The following is a 14,539-nucleotide window of genomic DNA, read 5'->3' on the forward strand; positions in this document are numbered from 1 at the left end:
TTGTTAGTAGTATTACTATCCTTCCTATCCGGATAACGTCGTAATTCAGACGAATCGTCCATAGAAAACTTCCAGGAATTCTAAGAAATCATAATCATAATCGTCCATATTTAACAGTAAGTCTAGGTATTCATCACCGCAACAACGAGTTTATGTTGCGGGGTGTACTACCGATGCTGTGTACGAAAGCATCATTCAATCTCAAGTGACCTACTAGTAGTTAACGTTCTTCATGCACTCTGTACAGTAGCGCTGAGAGTTGGACAATATTATAATTCTGGTAATGTTTTTTTTTAATTTGCAGTTTAGTATCCGTAAATCGAACCCTATGGATATTTAATTTAATTCCGACCATGCGACATATTTATGCGCCCTGAACGATAGGCGAACATCGTTCCTTTCGAGGAATCGCGTGGATGAAGTGGCTGTTTGCTGAGGAAGACGACGCCGCCGCTACTCCTCTCTCGTCGCCGCGCAAGGACATTGGCGTACCAGCATACATCTTGAGCAGAGTTAGTCAAAGATTTGGCTATCGCACCGCTGCTGAGCCCGTAGAGATGCCCTTAATCCAGTCGATCCAGCAAGCTGTCCTCCAGACCGTCAAGCGCAATGGTGGTCGCGCATTCAACATGGCAGAAGTCCTCGAGATCAAAGAGCTGTGTGATCGTCTCCTTCCCAGCGACTGTACGATCGTTGTGGTGGTGGCCTCGCCGTGACGACTAATGATGGTGTTGTGTAGTGGGGCTGGAGGTGCCTCGTGCGGTGGCAGCTGACAAGCTACCCCGCTTCCGACCTATCCGATACATTGAAGTTTATGAGGATGCCGACATATCGATGGGGTGCGACGACGACTTGCATGCGTCTGGTTGTCATCCCGTTGCCTAACATTGTCATATCCTTGTATCTATCGTAGCATCTTTGTCATGCCGCCTGGCACGACCATTCCACTGCACAACCATCCGCAAATGACTGTGATTTCCCGCGTGTTGTATGGCTCCATGCAAGTGAACGCGTTCGATCTCGTGCCCCCAGACGAGGACGAAGCGTTCTGGGTTCGGAAAGAGGAGCGCATTCGCAAAGCCGAGATCCAACACAACCGGTTTCCCAAGTTTCGCCCGCGACACTTGAAGGTGGCCATCCAGCGGTCCACGGACGTCGTGCACGGTCCAGCGACGACGGAACTGCTGCCTGACAGGTGTAACATTCACGAGTTTATTGCCGTGGGGGACGTTGGCTGTGCCATCTTCGACATCCTCACCCCTGGCTACAATCCACTGTACGCTTGCTTGGTCGCTGCAAATGCTAGATCTGACGATCTGATGTATAGGGCTGGCCGTGACTGCACGTACTATCGGTCGCTGCTCCAAGTCGAAGGCGGCACCGAGGAAGAGCCGTGGTATGTGCTGGAGCCGTCGAACCTGCCGCCATCATCGTTCATTTCAGTGGACTTGCCATATCGAGGACCTGAGCTAATGCCAGCTCATGTTGCTGCACCTGACGATGAGCATAGTGCGACGAGCAGCGAGTAGATTTGTACCAACCTATGAATACATGATATAGTACATACTAGTGCAATGTGATCTTTTGAGAGTTGAACAAGTATGCAAGTGGCCACACGTGTCGAGGGAGGCAACGCAGTGTTAAGACTAGTTAGTAGCTTGCAATGTGTGATACAGTCTCCATCATTATCACCAGTACAGTAGTCTGCTGTCCTTAGACCACACCCTACGATGATGGATGCCCATATCCAAATGAAATCGTCCAAGTGTACATGTATGCAATAGTAACGTTAATCACATTACACTAGACGGCATTGTATGGTCCTCGGGGGGACGGCTGCAGGGTCTCTTGGGGGCGGAACCGGGCGGCTTGGCCGGTGCGGTGCGCTTGCCACTCGGGGGGGAGCTGGCGGTCGTAAGTGTCCTTGGAAACGCCCTTGACGCACCCGCCAATACCAAACCGGCGGCAGATGCGCAGCGCCAGGAAGGTGGTGGCGCCGACAAAGCGGATGATGTTGAAGCACGCGACGATGTAGCTGAGGTACTTGAGGTAACACGAAGTCGCCACGCACGTCATGATGATGTACATCCACAGGGCGTTCGTGGTGAGCCACGACAGCAGTAGCGTCGACCGAAACGCGCGGAAGCTGTTGTCCACGTCCTCCTTCTCCTTGGCGGCGACTTGGCGCGCCGCCTCTAGCTTCTTTTGCTGGGCCACGACGTCCTTGACGTTGCCCCCCGCCTGCTTGGCAGGTCCGTGGCCACCCCCAGACTCGAGTCCCTTGGTCCCCCAGCTCAAGTCGTGCAAGTTACTGTACGCGTAAATGCCCAAAATGTTCTACAACCAGAGATATGTACCGTGACCATCAATATCGAGCCAAAATAGTGTGGAAGCGCAACGTACGACAAACGTGGGCAGCATGAAAAAGTACTGGACAAAGCTGAGCAAGATGGAAAACTCGCCATGCAGAAACGCCGACATAAACACAAGACCAAGGGAACTCACGACGCCCCCCGTGAGCTCCAACTTGGACACGGGGCAGTCAGTCAAGTTTTGGCGCGGGTCCACCGCCGTCACACCTTTGGCCACGAGGCCGTAGAATGATAGACCCGTCACAACCATCATGACAATGCCCAAATACAAGCAGCTAAACAGGTAAAAGCTGGCGGTCTTGGGCTCGGGTTTGTTGCCCAGGGCAAACACAAGCAGGCCGCCGACGATGGCCAAGTACACGGTGAGGATCACTTCGAGGATGGCGTTGGGCGTGGCGTTCGTGGGGCTGTGCAAGGCCAGCGTGAGCACAAAGTAGAATGTCAGGTACAGGTTGGAGAGCAGGAACCACGACAGAAAGTTCTGAACCGCGAGGTATAAAAACTGGAGCGTAAACACGAGCTTTCTTGACGGCGAGTGGGCGCTCAGCCGCCACACGCGGCCAAAGTGCCCGATGGCAAACAATCCGGCAAAGAACGATCCGTTCAGCCACCGCCGCCGCTGCTTGATCAGGTCCACCAACGTCTCGGGCACGTCGGTGCGGGCGATCGCGTCCTTGACGTAGTGCATCGTCCACTGCCGTCCCTCTCTCGCAAGTAGTTCAAAGCACAAGATGCGGTCTTCCGCAAGGTACATGTTGCCCTGGAACGGCCCGAGCTCTTTGGTTGTTGACGTCAAGCTCTTAAAGTACTCGGGCAGAGGCCCCACCCCTTTGACCGCTCGGATTGCTTCAAAGCGGTAGGCGGAAAATGCACCTGGTAGGACCGAGATGAACCCAAACACAGACTCGAGTGACTTGTCCATGATGTTTGAGATTTTGTACTCAAAGTGCTGTGCGGCAACCACGGGGTTGAAGTAGTTGGGCTTGTCGACGGCGATTTCGCCCGCGACGCCGCCGATCTGGTAGTTGCGCTCCATGCTACGGATGAGCCGGAACACGGACGACTCGGCGGGAATCGTGCCGACGTCCACGAGTACCGTGTACGTCGGGTTAAGTTGTTCGGCGAACGCATTGAAGAACCACAGGTGCGAGTTGAGCTTGCCGCCATTGTGTTCTTTGAGCGCGTACAAGAGCTGCATCGGCGGGTAAAAGTTTTCAAAGTTCTGGTTCTCGACCAGTTGGACCGTGGACTCGAACAAGTGCATTTGTGTGTCCACGCCAAGTGATGTCACCGTCATGATCTCCTCGTCAAAGCTTCCTAGCTGGGTCAGGAACTCCAGACATGTGGGGCTCGCCTTGGTCCGGCCGTCCGACACGACGGCGATCGCTACATGCTGCCAGTAGTCGGCGCCGTACTCTTTGCACATGTACCGGATGCCTTGCGCCAGCCCCGTCAGAGTCGCCTTGAGCTCGCTGCCTTCTTCGTTGTACATGGTTACTGTGATGAACACCTTGATCTGACGCTGCAGCTGATGCACTCGAAGGATGTACTTGTCGTTGGAGAATTGGATCGGATCTTTGGTCGCCACGGCCGTGTATCGCATGCTCTTGAACTCGTCCGCGTCGTGGTGTGGCGGCAGCCGACCCTTCCACGACTGCTCCACCAGGGGCACGTTGGTCCGCGCAATCTTGAGCGCTGGAGGCAGCGCCGCGCGCCGGGCTTCTTCGGCCACGTCGTTCATCCACTTGTCCAGTTCTTCCGCGCGCTGCAGCATCTCGTGTGACTTCTGACGGATACCCTTTTGAAGCAACGGGTCCACTTCGCGCTTCCCGACTTCGACCAACATGCGACCTGCGTCCACGTACAACTGGATCGCGGCGGCGGGGTTGCCGTCGGCTTCCATCTGGACGGCGAGCTGCACGAGACGAAACGCGCCTTCGTACGACACGCCGCCGTCGAGGAACTCTTCCACCGTGTTGGGGAGATGCGGGATCGCGGTCGAGCCCATGCGTAACAAGCTCGCTTGACGGAAACTTTGCTGGCGTTCCTGGACGTTCTTGGCCATGTTGAGCAGCGCGGCGGGGGGCGGCACCGCCGGTTCGTCGGAGAGGTAGCTGTTGGCCGAGTTTTTCGTGTCTCTCCACAAAGGCACTTGGTTGAAGGAAGCTTCAATGTCAGATCCAATGGGGCTTCCGTCAACGTATGCTCCGCCAAATTCAAACGACTCCATCGGCGCCAACTGCCGCTGCGGAGGCGGTGCAGCCGTCGGCGGCGCAGGTGGCGGTGGTGGCGTTGCTGTCGAGGGTGGAGGAAGATTGCCGTTGTTCTGCTCCCTCAGGGCTCTAAGACGCGCTTCAAAGTCGACGTTGGTGTTGCTCATAGCGTGTGGACGATTCGTGTCTGCGCAAGTGGCCGCCTTCCTTATTTGATGCAACTGGAGGCAAAGTGCAACAGCTGAATGTTGTGTTCAGCATGTGTAGCGCCGATATATGGCCAAATTATATGGGGGGACCCATGTAAATTGGCGTGTGCTTATATATTCTCATAACTTTAGTATACAAATATATCGACAAAGCTTATTCCTGATTCTTTTTAAATGGAGTAGGGGGTGGGCTGAATGTGTCAAAAAAATGTTACAAATTCAAGTAGCCAATCACAACAATTAGCGTCTGATTCCAGCATTTGATTGGTCAGCACGGATCCTTCGTTTTTTCAACTCATGTGTCCAACACAAACGAACACCTGGGACTTCATCTTCGTGGCCCCTCTACAAGCCGCGCGACGACGATCGCGCACTCACGGGGGTATGCAGGACGCTTTTCCGCACCGAACTATAGCGACACACGTTTGAGTCGCGTGGATGACGATGTACTCCATACCTGTCGCGCTTTGCGATGGCTTTTTCAATGTTCTCTTCCGTGGGGGGGTCCCATAACGTCAATCGTTGTCCTTCGTGGCAAAAGTACGGCCGGCCTTTGGAGCGGGACATGCGCATTTCCCATCCAGGCGGCATGGGCGGCACCGCCATGGACCCTCTGTACAACGAATCCGACACGGACTGGCGGAGCGAGTCTTCCGACGCACGATGAACCTGCTCAGACTGGCGCTGGGCGTACTTGTTCTTCATTTGCGCCACGCGATCCTTCAAGCTCGACACTGACGGAGACGCGCTACAGTCCCTTGTCAACCATCAATCCTTGGACCATGCAACTTTGAGTAGAGGTTGTTGTTTAGTATACCGTAAACTGTTGGCAGTCACAAGACCGTTGGACAGCGCCATCCTCGTTGCGGTGGCGTCCACATCCAAGGACGCGCCCAGCTGTTGCGCCGACATGATCAAGAACGCGTTGGTCTCGATGGCCTTTTGGACGGCCGCCGCCACATCCACCGCGCCATTGTGAATCGCGGCGACTTCTTCGGGCGAGTCTTCCGACCGCTCGAGACCCCGGCGGTCCCTTCTAGACCCCATCACCGTACGTCGCGACCGGCTGGATGAATACTGGAGCAACGACGGCGGTGTCCCCCCCCCATGCGGATGGCCCCGCACGCGGTCTAGCTCCTTGTGCAACTGCGCGATCGTCTTGTCCTTGTCCCTCGCGAGCTCCTCCGCTTGGCGCAGCTTGACGTGATGTGCGGCGGTGGCAATCTCCTTGTCCTGCTTGAGCTTGTCCGCGTCGTCCTTCCACGTGGCCAGCGCCGCCTTGAGCTCTTCCACTTCGCGTCGAAGCCGCACGTTTTCCTTCTCGATGCGATCGATCATCCCGCCCGCGTCGGCCATGACGAGCTGCGCCGACGACTTGCGCCGCTGTTGTCCGTCGTCGTGTTCGTCCAACTGGTCGGCCGAGCTCGGGTCGTGGCGCCGATGCCGATGATGGTGCTGCTTCTTGTTCTGCTCCACTTGAAGACGCTCCTGCAACGTGCGCAACTGCTGATGCATCGACTGCTGGCTCTTGACGTCGGCCATGCGCTGGACAAAGCGCGCGCGGTGGAGACGCATGCGGACGACCGATTGGATCGTCACGGCGCTCGCCTTGAGCTGGAGAAAGCGGCGTCTAATCGAACTTGTTAGCGACGACGACACAAATGCTGTACACGATGGGGCATTGGTTGAAAAATTAAAATATTTGTAAAAATACATGAAAACAATGTTGTTCATGTACATGTGAATACTATATAATTAATCATAGTACATGGGAATATATAATATTAATCATAGGCCCGTGGACGAAAACAATGGGTTTACTAGTAATAAATTCCGTATATACGTCCTCCCACGACCGAAACAATAGCCACACTGAATAAAGATATATATATCTTGTCGCACTTTATTCAATATATATATATATATCTTGGGGGACATACCGTTGATGCGCGCCCAGAACAAATGCAAACACGAGGTGGGCTTTGTGCTGGCGCTGGAGCACAAAGTACAGCTGCCTGGCTTTGATGCCTCTCCATTGGCTTTGCAACGCCACGGTGCCACGAACGAGTGTGTTGTATCGAGTATATGCTAGCACGCAGCGCACCACCGACTACACAATATCGATATTTACAATATTTAATCGTTTCAACCCCGAAATATCTATATTTTTGACCGATACAACCTCGTCGATATATAGTACATGAATTATTGAACCAATACTAGAGTAAGATTAGACTCATTTACATCGGAACATGTTCAATACAACGAAACACAATAAGCTGGACACGATTAGAATAAAAGGAGTTGTGTTTCAAAACAAAATCAGCCTTAAAAGAGGTAAAAATATATATAAACACATGGAATACTAGTTTGATCATACCTGTATCTTGACGATCGCGTCCAACTTGCGGCGGTACTGACGCCGCTTGGTGCATCCTCTGAGGATCCGCTGCATGAGCACGACCTTGGCGTACAAATACTGCCGCTTGCGGTGTTCCAAATCCTCAACCACTCGAGCGTGAAAGTAAATCTTACTTCGACCCACTTGGAAATGCACTGGCGCAGTCCATGACGGCACTTGCGCCAAAATCTACAAATACATGAAATATATAAACGACGAAAGCAGGCAATGTTGTTGTCGTGTATATTCTAGAGTGACGTACAAAATAATATATATTGACACAACGACCAACGAAGAATATATATCGGCAGAAGAATATTGAGCCAATCAGATTGCAACATATCCTCAACATGGAGTTCTTCGTGTGGTGACTTTAAAATTGTATTATTAATTACTACTAGTAGTAATATACAAGTCAACTCTATATATAATCATCCTAATCCAACTTTAAGCGTACCTGATTGATTGGCTCTTATAGACAGGTCAAGAATAAACAGCCAATCCCAAGTTCCAGCGTTTGATTGCTCCATATTGATTAGAAAACCACGCGAATTTTGCTAGTGTTTTATAGCGAATTCACAATACATCGATCAAGCTTCCAACCAGCCAACTACTTCCAACGAGCCAACTACTTATAAATCGATTCTCAAATCACCTGGCAATTCACAATGCCAATCAAGCGTCAACGACAATCCACCACATATCGAACGATCCAACATCGATATGAATATGGCCAATCAAGCAGCAGCAGCACCAACACACACAACGTCACACATGTGGGGTGCAACAAGGACACTATAGTATTGTCAAATCGATTCGAAATAGGTTAAAAAACCATCTAAGCCACCAATCAAATTACAGAATTTCTGCCAATTCAAACGTTTTGCATTGGGCAAAACCACATATATACTAATCGTTGTATAGTATAGTTTGTACAAGCAAGCTTAAATGAGATCAAAATGCTATTTATGCCTCGCAAGCCCAACTTTGGGTGACGTGCACAATACATACCTGAAGGCAAAGGTCCTTGGACGACTGCGTCCGGCCTAAAATGTCGGGGAAGCACATGCCGTACGTGGCTAGAAAGTCGACGTGCGTTTGACGGACGGGGTACGCCGACCGAGCGATGCGGATGGCTTCGATGACGCCGGCGCACCGGAGCTGCGCAATCACCATCGCGTGGTCGAACGACGTGGGGCTTTTCGCTGCGTTAGGTTTGATGCACCGAATGTACTGCACGTTCGTGGCCTGGATCGTGCCCATGAGCTCGGACAAGTTGGTTTTGAATTGCACGCCCACGGTTTGCACCCGATTCTGGGCAGAGTTTTGTCGCCTTTTCGACGTCGCGGGCGAAGGCACGGCCGGATCGGCAAACAATGCCGACACGAACGACGCGGACGACGACCGCATGAGCGTCGCCAGGTCGGGCAGCATCGCGTCCTTGTGCTTCTCCAAGAAGCCTGTCACTTCGTACAAGACGGGCGCGGCGTAGTGACGCAGCACAAATTGCGTCCGACTGGTGCGGGGAAACTCGATCACTGCGTCATCCTTCATCAGCAACGCCGCTTTCGCCACAAACGATTCTTCGTTGCCCTAGAAATTTATTACCGCCGTTGTCGTCAATACTTTTTTCACGGTTCAAAATACAAATTGGTGGTATCCACGGCTATATATATATATATATATATATATATGTAGAAGAGGTCCAGATAGGTTCATAGAATATTTATATTTATATATATAGATGAGGTTTATATATATATAGAGAGAGACGTGAAATCGCCACCACTAGTTGAATAGTCCCACGGAATGCATTCCTTTTGAGGAGTATATAACGTTTGATTCGTCCCAATGTAGTAGCATATAACGTTATATATACTACTACATTGAGACGAATCAAACGTCAACGGTTTTAGAATACGATTAGTGGTTCATCCAATATATATATATATTTTTTATTTTTTTTTCAAATGTCCAAACCATTTTTGAATACGACCCCAATGGTTTAAATGCATGGACTACGTATATAGTACTCTACATATATATAAATATATAGTACTATACACACATATATAGTACTATACATATATATAGTTCAAACGTCCGCCATTTTTGCATATAACCCCAATGTATATAGTTTATACATCATACAACTATATATATATATATAAATATATTTATATATGGGGTACCTTGGGCCGCACAAGCTCTTCATCGAGCAGCGAGAGGAGGCCGAGCTTGGACTCGATCACTTGGAGGACGTCGGCGTTGTCGGCGTATGCGACGTGGTTCCACTGAATGCCCTCGTCTTCGTACTCGACTTGGACCGTCTTGAACACGTCAAATGTAAACTTTTGCTGCAGCTTTTCGTTGGCATAGTTGATGCAAAACTGCTCAAACGAGTTGTGCTCAAAGTGCTCAAAGCCAAAGATGTCGAGCACGCCAATGTGGTGCTTCTGGCGACTCGCATGCGACAGAGACGCGTTCACGAGGGCCACGAGCCACTCAAACACGTTCGCGTACAGGCCCTTGGCCAGCGCATCGCGACACTGTTCCGCCTCCACCTACAAATCCATCGTAGATATATATATATATATATATATTCAATCGAGGATTTTTGTCTAAATAGTCTATAGAGTGGTGCTGTGGTTACTTTGGTCAACGGGACGCTGTACTTGTCATGACGCGCTTGCATGGTTCGGCAACACAACGCCCGCTCCAGCGCCGTCCTCTCCACGCCCAAGAGGGTGCAAACGTGGTTGGTATGGGGGCACTGGCTAGCCACTTGGCTCGCTTCGTCCGATGTGGCGGCAAACTAACCCACATCCACGTATGCTTGTAAAGTATTCGAAACTCGAGGGAAACCACATGTATATACACAAGAATCAATCAAATGGTAGTACAATTATCCACGTCTAATTAGTGTATGACTTTAACAAATGTGATTTATTGGCACCACCACAGGACATTTTTCTGTACATACAAAATGCAGCATTGTTGGGTGTATTCCAAACAACTAGAATGAATAAATCGACACCACCAAATTAAATGTACACAAGCATCAACGGCAGAATAATTGAGCCAATCAGATTGCAGGAAACCATCACTAATACTAAATTAGTGTGTGACTGAAATTAGTGTGACTACAATCCCCACAGGACAACTTTTTACATACAAAATTCAGTACAACGAATCGATCGATCGATAGATTTGGCGATTCAGTACAAAAGTAGTCGTCCAAATGTTGAGTGAAAGGACAATAAATCCCACAAAGCAAAATCGATCGATAGAAACATTGGGGGGGAAATCAGCGCTAAATTCCACATATTGTGTCAAAGGACAATAGTTATCCACCAGTATCCCTATTTGGTACAACAGTACGGTACAGTATCTCTCATTCCAGCAGAATCAAATGCACATGTATCATCCACTGGACATAACAAAGCCGAGCGATGCCTACCTGAATCTGCCCCAGGTGCAAAATACCCGCCAGCACGCGAAAGAGCGCGCGTTGCGTGGCCGCGTCCATTCCGATGCGATCTAACGCTGCCTGGGTCTTGTCGAAATGGGCAGCGTCCGAGTGGCCTTCGATGGCGGACGTGTGCAATGGGCCCACGTAGTTGTAGTCGGTCGCTAGTTCGTCCAAGTGTAGTTCTGGGAACCTCGATCGGACTGCCAACACCTTCACATACGACCAAGAGTCAAACGATGTCTCACATTCAGACAGACCTGGTAAAAAATGTGGTAGTTGCGCTCGCTGGGCTCGTGGGTCACGACGCGGGTCTTCTCGAGCAGGTACGTCTTGCACTGAGCGCCCACCAAAGTGCCGTGGGCGTCAAACTGGAGCTGCGTGAACTTGCCAAACCGACTCGAGTTGTCGTTGCGGAGGGTCTTGGCGTTCCCAAACGATTCCAGCAATGGGTTGACCATGATGATCTTGGCGATCGTGGCGTCGCGCAGTCCCCCGGCGATCGAGGCCAAGTGGTTCATCAGGATCTTGGTCGTCTCCGTCTTGCCGGCGCCAGACTCGCCGCTCACGAGCACGGATTGGTTGCGATGGTCATGCAGCATGCTCCGATACGCGGCCACGGACGTCGCGTACACGTGGGGCGGGAGCTCGTCCCGGCCCAGTCGCTGGTACGCAAGATGCTGGTCGTCCGAGTACAGCTCACCCAGCCATTGGTATGGGTTCACGGCAATGCATATGTCTCCCGTGTACGTGTACGGGTGCTGCGTAAGGAATCGCGCTTTGATGTTGTACAGGATCGCGGCTTCATGAAGGTAGTTGAGGGTGATCATGTCGTCGACGTTCGTCGCTTCGTTTTGCACAGGCAACGATTCAATCGATGCATTCGGTTGTCCTTTGCCACTCATGAGGAGCACGGTCTTCTTGTCTGTAAAGTCCACCATCCGCATCGACTCCGCCAACACGTGGGGAGGGTCCTTCAGCACCTTGACTTGCACCTGCTTCTTCGACGGATCGTGACTGATGACTTGGGCTTGAAGCCACGCATGTGTCTCGTCGGGGATGTAGCACATCGTCCCAGGAACCATTTCTACCGCCATCGCCGCCGCCGCCGATAAGGCCTGTAATGGAACCACTGTGACGGCGCAAGCTTGGCGTTGCATACTGCCTCGAGTCATCCGGATAACGTTTTTGTGGCCAATCAAATTTCGTCTGCAATATGATAAACAATATCACTCTAATATTAGAGTGATTTTGCGAATGGGAATTTTCCAATGAACCAGTGAGACAATTCAATACACCCACTGGAAACTTCAGCCAAAGAAATTTCCAGTCAACAAAATTCTCACTAGACCAACCTTTCCGAAACTCATCTCCACTTAGGCCAGCAATAGTCCAAGTCATCCCATCGCTTCACGACCAAACATGATATAGATCTCATAAAGAAGGTATTCTCCACTCCTCCACTTGAAAATACCGCGTGCATAACTCAATTGACATTGGTAGTGCGTGTTGTTCTAAGGAGCGGAGTTGGCTCATGTGAAATTTGCTGATTTTCAAAATCTAGCGCCACTTGAATATTCCAATAGAATTATTGGATCATTTCATCGGAATATTCCCATTTGCTAAATCACTTGAATAATGACCATGCAAAATACCCTCAAATGGTATGTATATTGATTGATTGTACCGTATTTCTGTGAATTATCGGAAATACTGCAAACACAAGCTTGAAAACTCCACAATTTCAAGTATGTCGGTCCAGAAAGGGTTACGAGGTATACGTAGTGATAATCCACGTGTTACAGTTTAGTAAGCCAGCTCGGATAAGGCACGAGAAACTCCAGTAGCAACACTACTACTTGCGGTACGGAAAGATCACGTTGATCAACGCACGGAGCGGCGCCCACGCGAGGATGGTCACATTTTCGCGTTCGAGCAGCGGCATGATGATAACACAAGCTTGATGGAACACTTGGAAGCAATGGTACAGCCGGTATGGCGTCGGGAAGGGGGCGAGGCACCGAATGGCGGCATACCCGGCGACCATAAAGAAGTGCGTGGCCAAGACGAAGGGCTTCGGAGTGAGCGCGCTGAGGAGGCCGAGGGGGCCGGCCATGAAGACGCCGCCCATCTTGAGGTACTCGTAGCACGATTCTCGGAGGGTGGCGCGCGCCGCCAGCACATGCTTGTCATCGTCGTCGGCGGACGGTACGGAAAAGATATGGTACAGCGCATTGGCAAGGATGTTGACGGTGGACGAGTGATGCACGCGGTCCTGTTCAAAGGCGCGGCGGACGGCGGCAACGTCCTTGCCGCTCGACAGGTCGACGTTCTTGAGCAAGTTGTTGAGCAACACAACATCTTTCAGCGCCACGCTCATGCCGCCTCCCGTGAGGGGATGGCGCATGTTGAATGTATCGCCGAGCATGACCACGCGGCCAATGTGGGCGGGTTGGGTGGTCATGAATTCGCGGTTGGGCATGGATTTCACCGGACCAGTTTCCACGGCGCGGACAAACGCCGCGCGCGAAGCGTCGGGAATCTGCGGCGCCACATGCGTCAGCAGGTGTTTGGTCAGGTCGCCGTTGGACGACGACGGGACCTTGCCGGGGACGTCCACGAGCACTCGGGTTTCCGTGGGGGAGATCTGGTACATGAGGATGGGCGACGGGTGGGCGAGGATGACGTGGCCAAAGTTGCGGAACGGCACCGTGGCCTCCATGGCGGGGTGCGTCATGAGGATGGCTACGAAGCTCGAGATCTGCTTGGGCACGTCCGTGGACAAATCGCGGCGCAGGCCAGACCAGAGCCCGTCGGATGCGATCACCAGCGGCGCCGACGCCGTTTCCACCGGCATCTCGACGTCATCGGAAAGGGCTTTGCGACGGAATTGGATGCCCGTGCACACGCTCGTACTCGACTTGGCCGGTTGCTCCAACAGCAGCTTGCTCACCGTGCCTTCGACCACGGTCACGTTGGGCTCGGCCAGCATGCGCGCGCGAAGGCGTTGGACGAACGCGCCGTTGTGGAACCCGCGGCCGTGCTGCTTACCGGTGCCGTTGTCGGCGCGAGATAATCCCATGTACTCGAGAAACGTGTGGGGGGCGCGGTCGGGATACGGTAGCATGATGTGGTCCGAGTGCGGAAGGAGGATGGAGTACCCGAGGGTCTTGACGTCCGTAGACGTTTCCGCGCACTCGATCAAGTCCAACGAACGCAATGCTTCGAGACCGCCGGGTTGCATGAGCTCGCCCACGAATCGGTCCTGGTATTCCAACGATTTCTCGATCACAAGCACCTTGCGACCTTGCTTTGCCAACCCCACAGCCATCGAGCACCCCGCGGTCCCGGCGCCGACAATGATGACGTCTGCGGAAGGATTGTCGATTTTGACGTCGCATTGGTTGTCGTGGAGGGTCTGGGTGACTGACCAAATGCACCCGAGCCCGACAACGTACACGGCGACAAAGATGGATACCGCCGAGGCGAGGGATAGCGAATGCACGTCGATTTCGCCCACCGAGTTGAGGCGAAGTGACGCGAGACCCATGCCACCCACAAGCAACGCCGTCGCGTTGAATGTGTGGAGCAACGAGGCCCGAATGAGGCAGCAGGTCGAGAGAACAACCAGAAGCAGCGAGTAGAAGAGAGGCGAGTCAGCGAGTTGCTGACACAGGACAGCGAAGGAGTCCTGAAGAAGCGTGCGCATGGTCTCACTGAGGATCACGACCGAGCAGATCACAAGAATCATCGGCTGCTGACACGGTGGTGGTGGTGGTAGTACTTTGAGGCAGCGAGATTCTAAAATGTTGGAAGGGTGCTACGCCAGCAAATAGAAATGCACCATGCGTGTCGATGTAACTCACTCTATTAAG

The 14,539-nt window shown here is 52.0% G+C and overlaps 4 protein-coding genes across 7 annotated transcripts; 1 reads left to right on the forward strand and 3 right to left on the reverse strand.

The window, feature by feature from the left end:
• Positions 1-368: 368 nt before the first annotated feature.
• On the forward strand, positions 369-1,581 carry H257_00392 (hypothetical protein). The gene is made up of 4 exons (XM_009823069.1): positions 369-684; positions 740-839; positions 914-1,276; positions 1,328-1,581. Exons 1-4 carry the CDS (start codon positions 417-419, stop codon positions 1,527-1,529), a joined length of 933 nt encoding a protein of 310 aa, XP_009821371.1. The 5' UTR covers positions 369-416; the 3' UTR covers positions 1,530-1,581.
• Positions 1,582-1,759: 178 nt separating this feature from the next.
• H257_00393 (hypothetical protein) lies at positions 1,760-4,818 on the reverse strand. Its single transcript, XM_009823070.1, has 2 exons — positions 2,404-4,818; positions 1,760-2,337 (listed from the first exon to the last, which is right to left on the reverse strand). The coding sequence occupies exons 1-2, from the start codon at positions 4,750-4,752 to the stop codon at positions 1,804-1,806; spliced, it is 2,883 nt and encodes a 960-aa protein (XP_009821372.1). The 5' UTR covers positions 4,753-4,818; the 3' UTR covers positions 1,760-1,803.
• A 122-nt stretch (positions 4,819-4,940) lies between these two features.
• Positions 4,941-11,824, reverse strand: H257_00394 (hypothetical protein; the record flags this gene model as incomplete). 4 transcript variants are annotated; one of them, XM_009823072.1, is made up of 10 exons in its annotated part: positions 4,941-5,203; positions 5,252-5,542; positions 5,612-6,424; positions 6,735-6,904; positions 7,175-7,384; positions 8,207-8,788; positions 9,388-9,759; positions 9,849-10,010; positions 10,656-10,877; positions 10,925-11,824. In XM_009823072.1, 10 exons carry the CDS (start codon positions 11,822-11,824, stop codon positions 5,140-5,142), a joined length of 3,786 nt encoding a protein of 1,261 aa, XP_009821374.1. In that variant the 3' UTR covers positions 4,941-5,139. The 4 variants fall into 4 exon arrangements, with proteins under 4 accessions (XP_009821374.1, XP_009821373.1, XP_009821376.1 ...); XM_009823071.1 differs by having other exon boundaries at positions 4,941-5,542; XM_009823074.1 differs by having other exon boundaries at positions 5,252-6,424.
• A 622-nt stretch (positions 11,825-12,446) lies between these two features.
• H257_00395 (hypothetical protein) lies at positions 12,447-14,462 on the reverse strand. The gene has a single exon (XM_009823075.1). The coding sequence runs from the start codon at positions 14,413-14,415 to the stop codon at positions 12,520-12,522; it is 1,896 nt and encodes a 631-aa protein (XP_009821377.1). The 5' UTR covers positions 14,416-14,462; the 3' UTR covers positions 12,447-12,519.
• Between the last annotated feature and the right edge of the window lie 77 nt (positions 14,463-14,539).

The sequence above is a fragment of the Aphanomyces astaci genome, assembly GCF_000520075.1.
Source record: "Aphanomyces astaci strain APO3 unplaced genomic scaffold supercont1.1, whole genome shotgun sequence".
Taxonomy (NCBI): domain Eukaryota; phylum Oomycota; class Saprolegniomycetes; order Saprolegniales; family Verrucalvaceae; genus Aphanomyces; species Aphanomyces astaci.

Bases quoted from the DNA above. Each gene is read 5' to 3' on its own strand.
- H257_00392 (XM_009823069.1), top strand. From the start codon at position 417: ATGAAGTGGCTGTTTGCTGAGGAAGACGACGCCGCCGCTACTCCTCTC. The intron at 685-739 runs GTACGATCGTTG...GGTGTTGTGTAG, and splicing joins TCGTCTCCTTCCCAGCGACT to TGGGGCTGGAGGTGCCTCGT. The intron at 1,277-1,327 runs GTACGCTTGCTT...TCTGATGTATAG, and splicing joins ACCCCTGGCTACAATCCACT to GGCTGGCCGTGACTGCACGT.
- H257_00393 (XM_009823070.1), bottom strand. From the start codon at position 4,752: ATGAGCAACACCAACGTCGACTTTGAAGCGCGTCTTAGAGCCCTGAGG. The intron at 2,338-2,403 runs GTACGTTGCGCT...CTCTGGTTGTAG, and splicing joins TCATGCTGCCCACGTTTGTC to AACATTTTGGGCATTTACGC.
- H257_00395 (XM_009823075.1), bottom strand. From the start codon at position 14,415: ATGATTCTTGTGATCTGCTCGGTCGTGATCCTCAGTGAGACCATGCGC.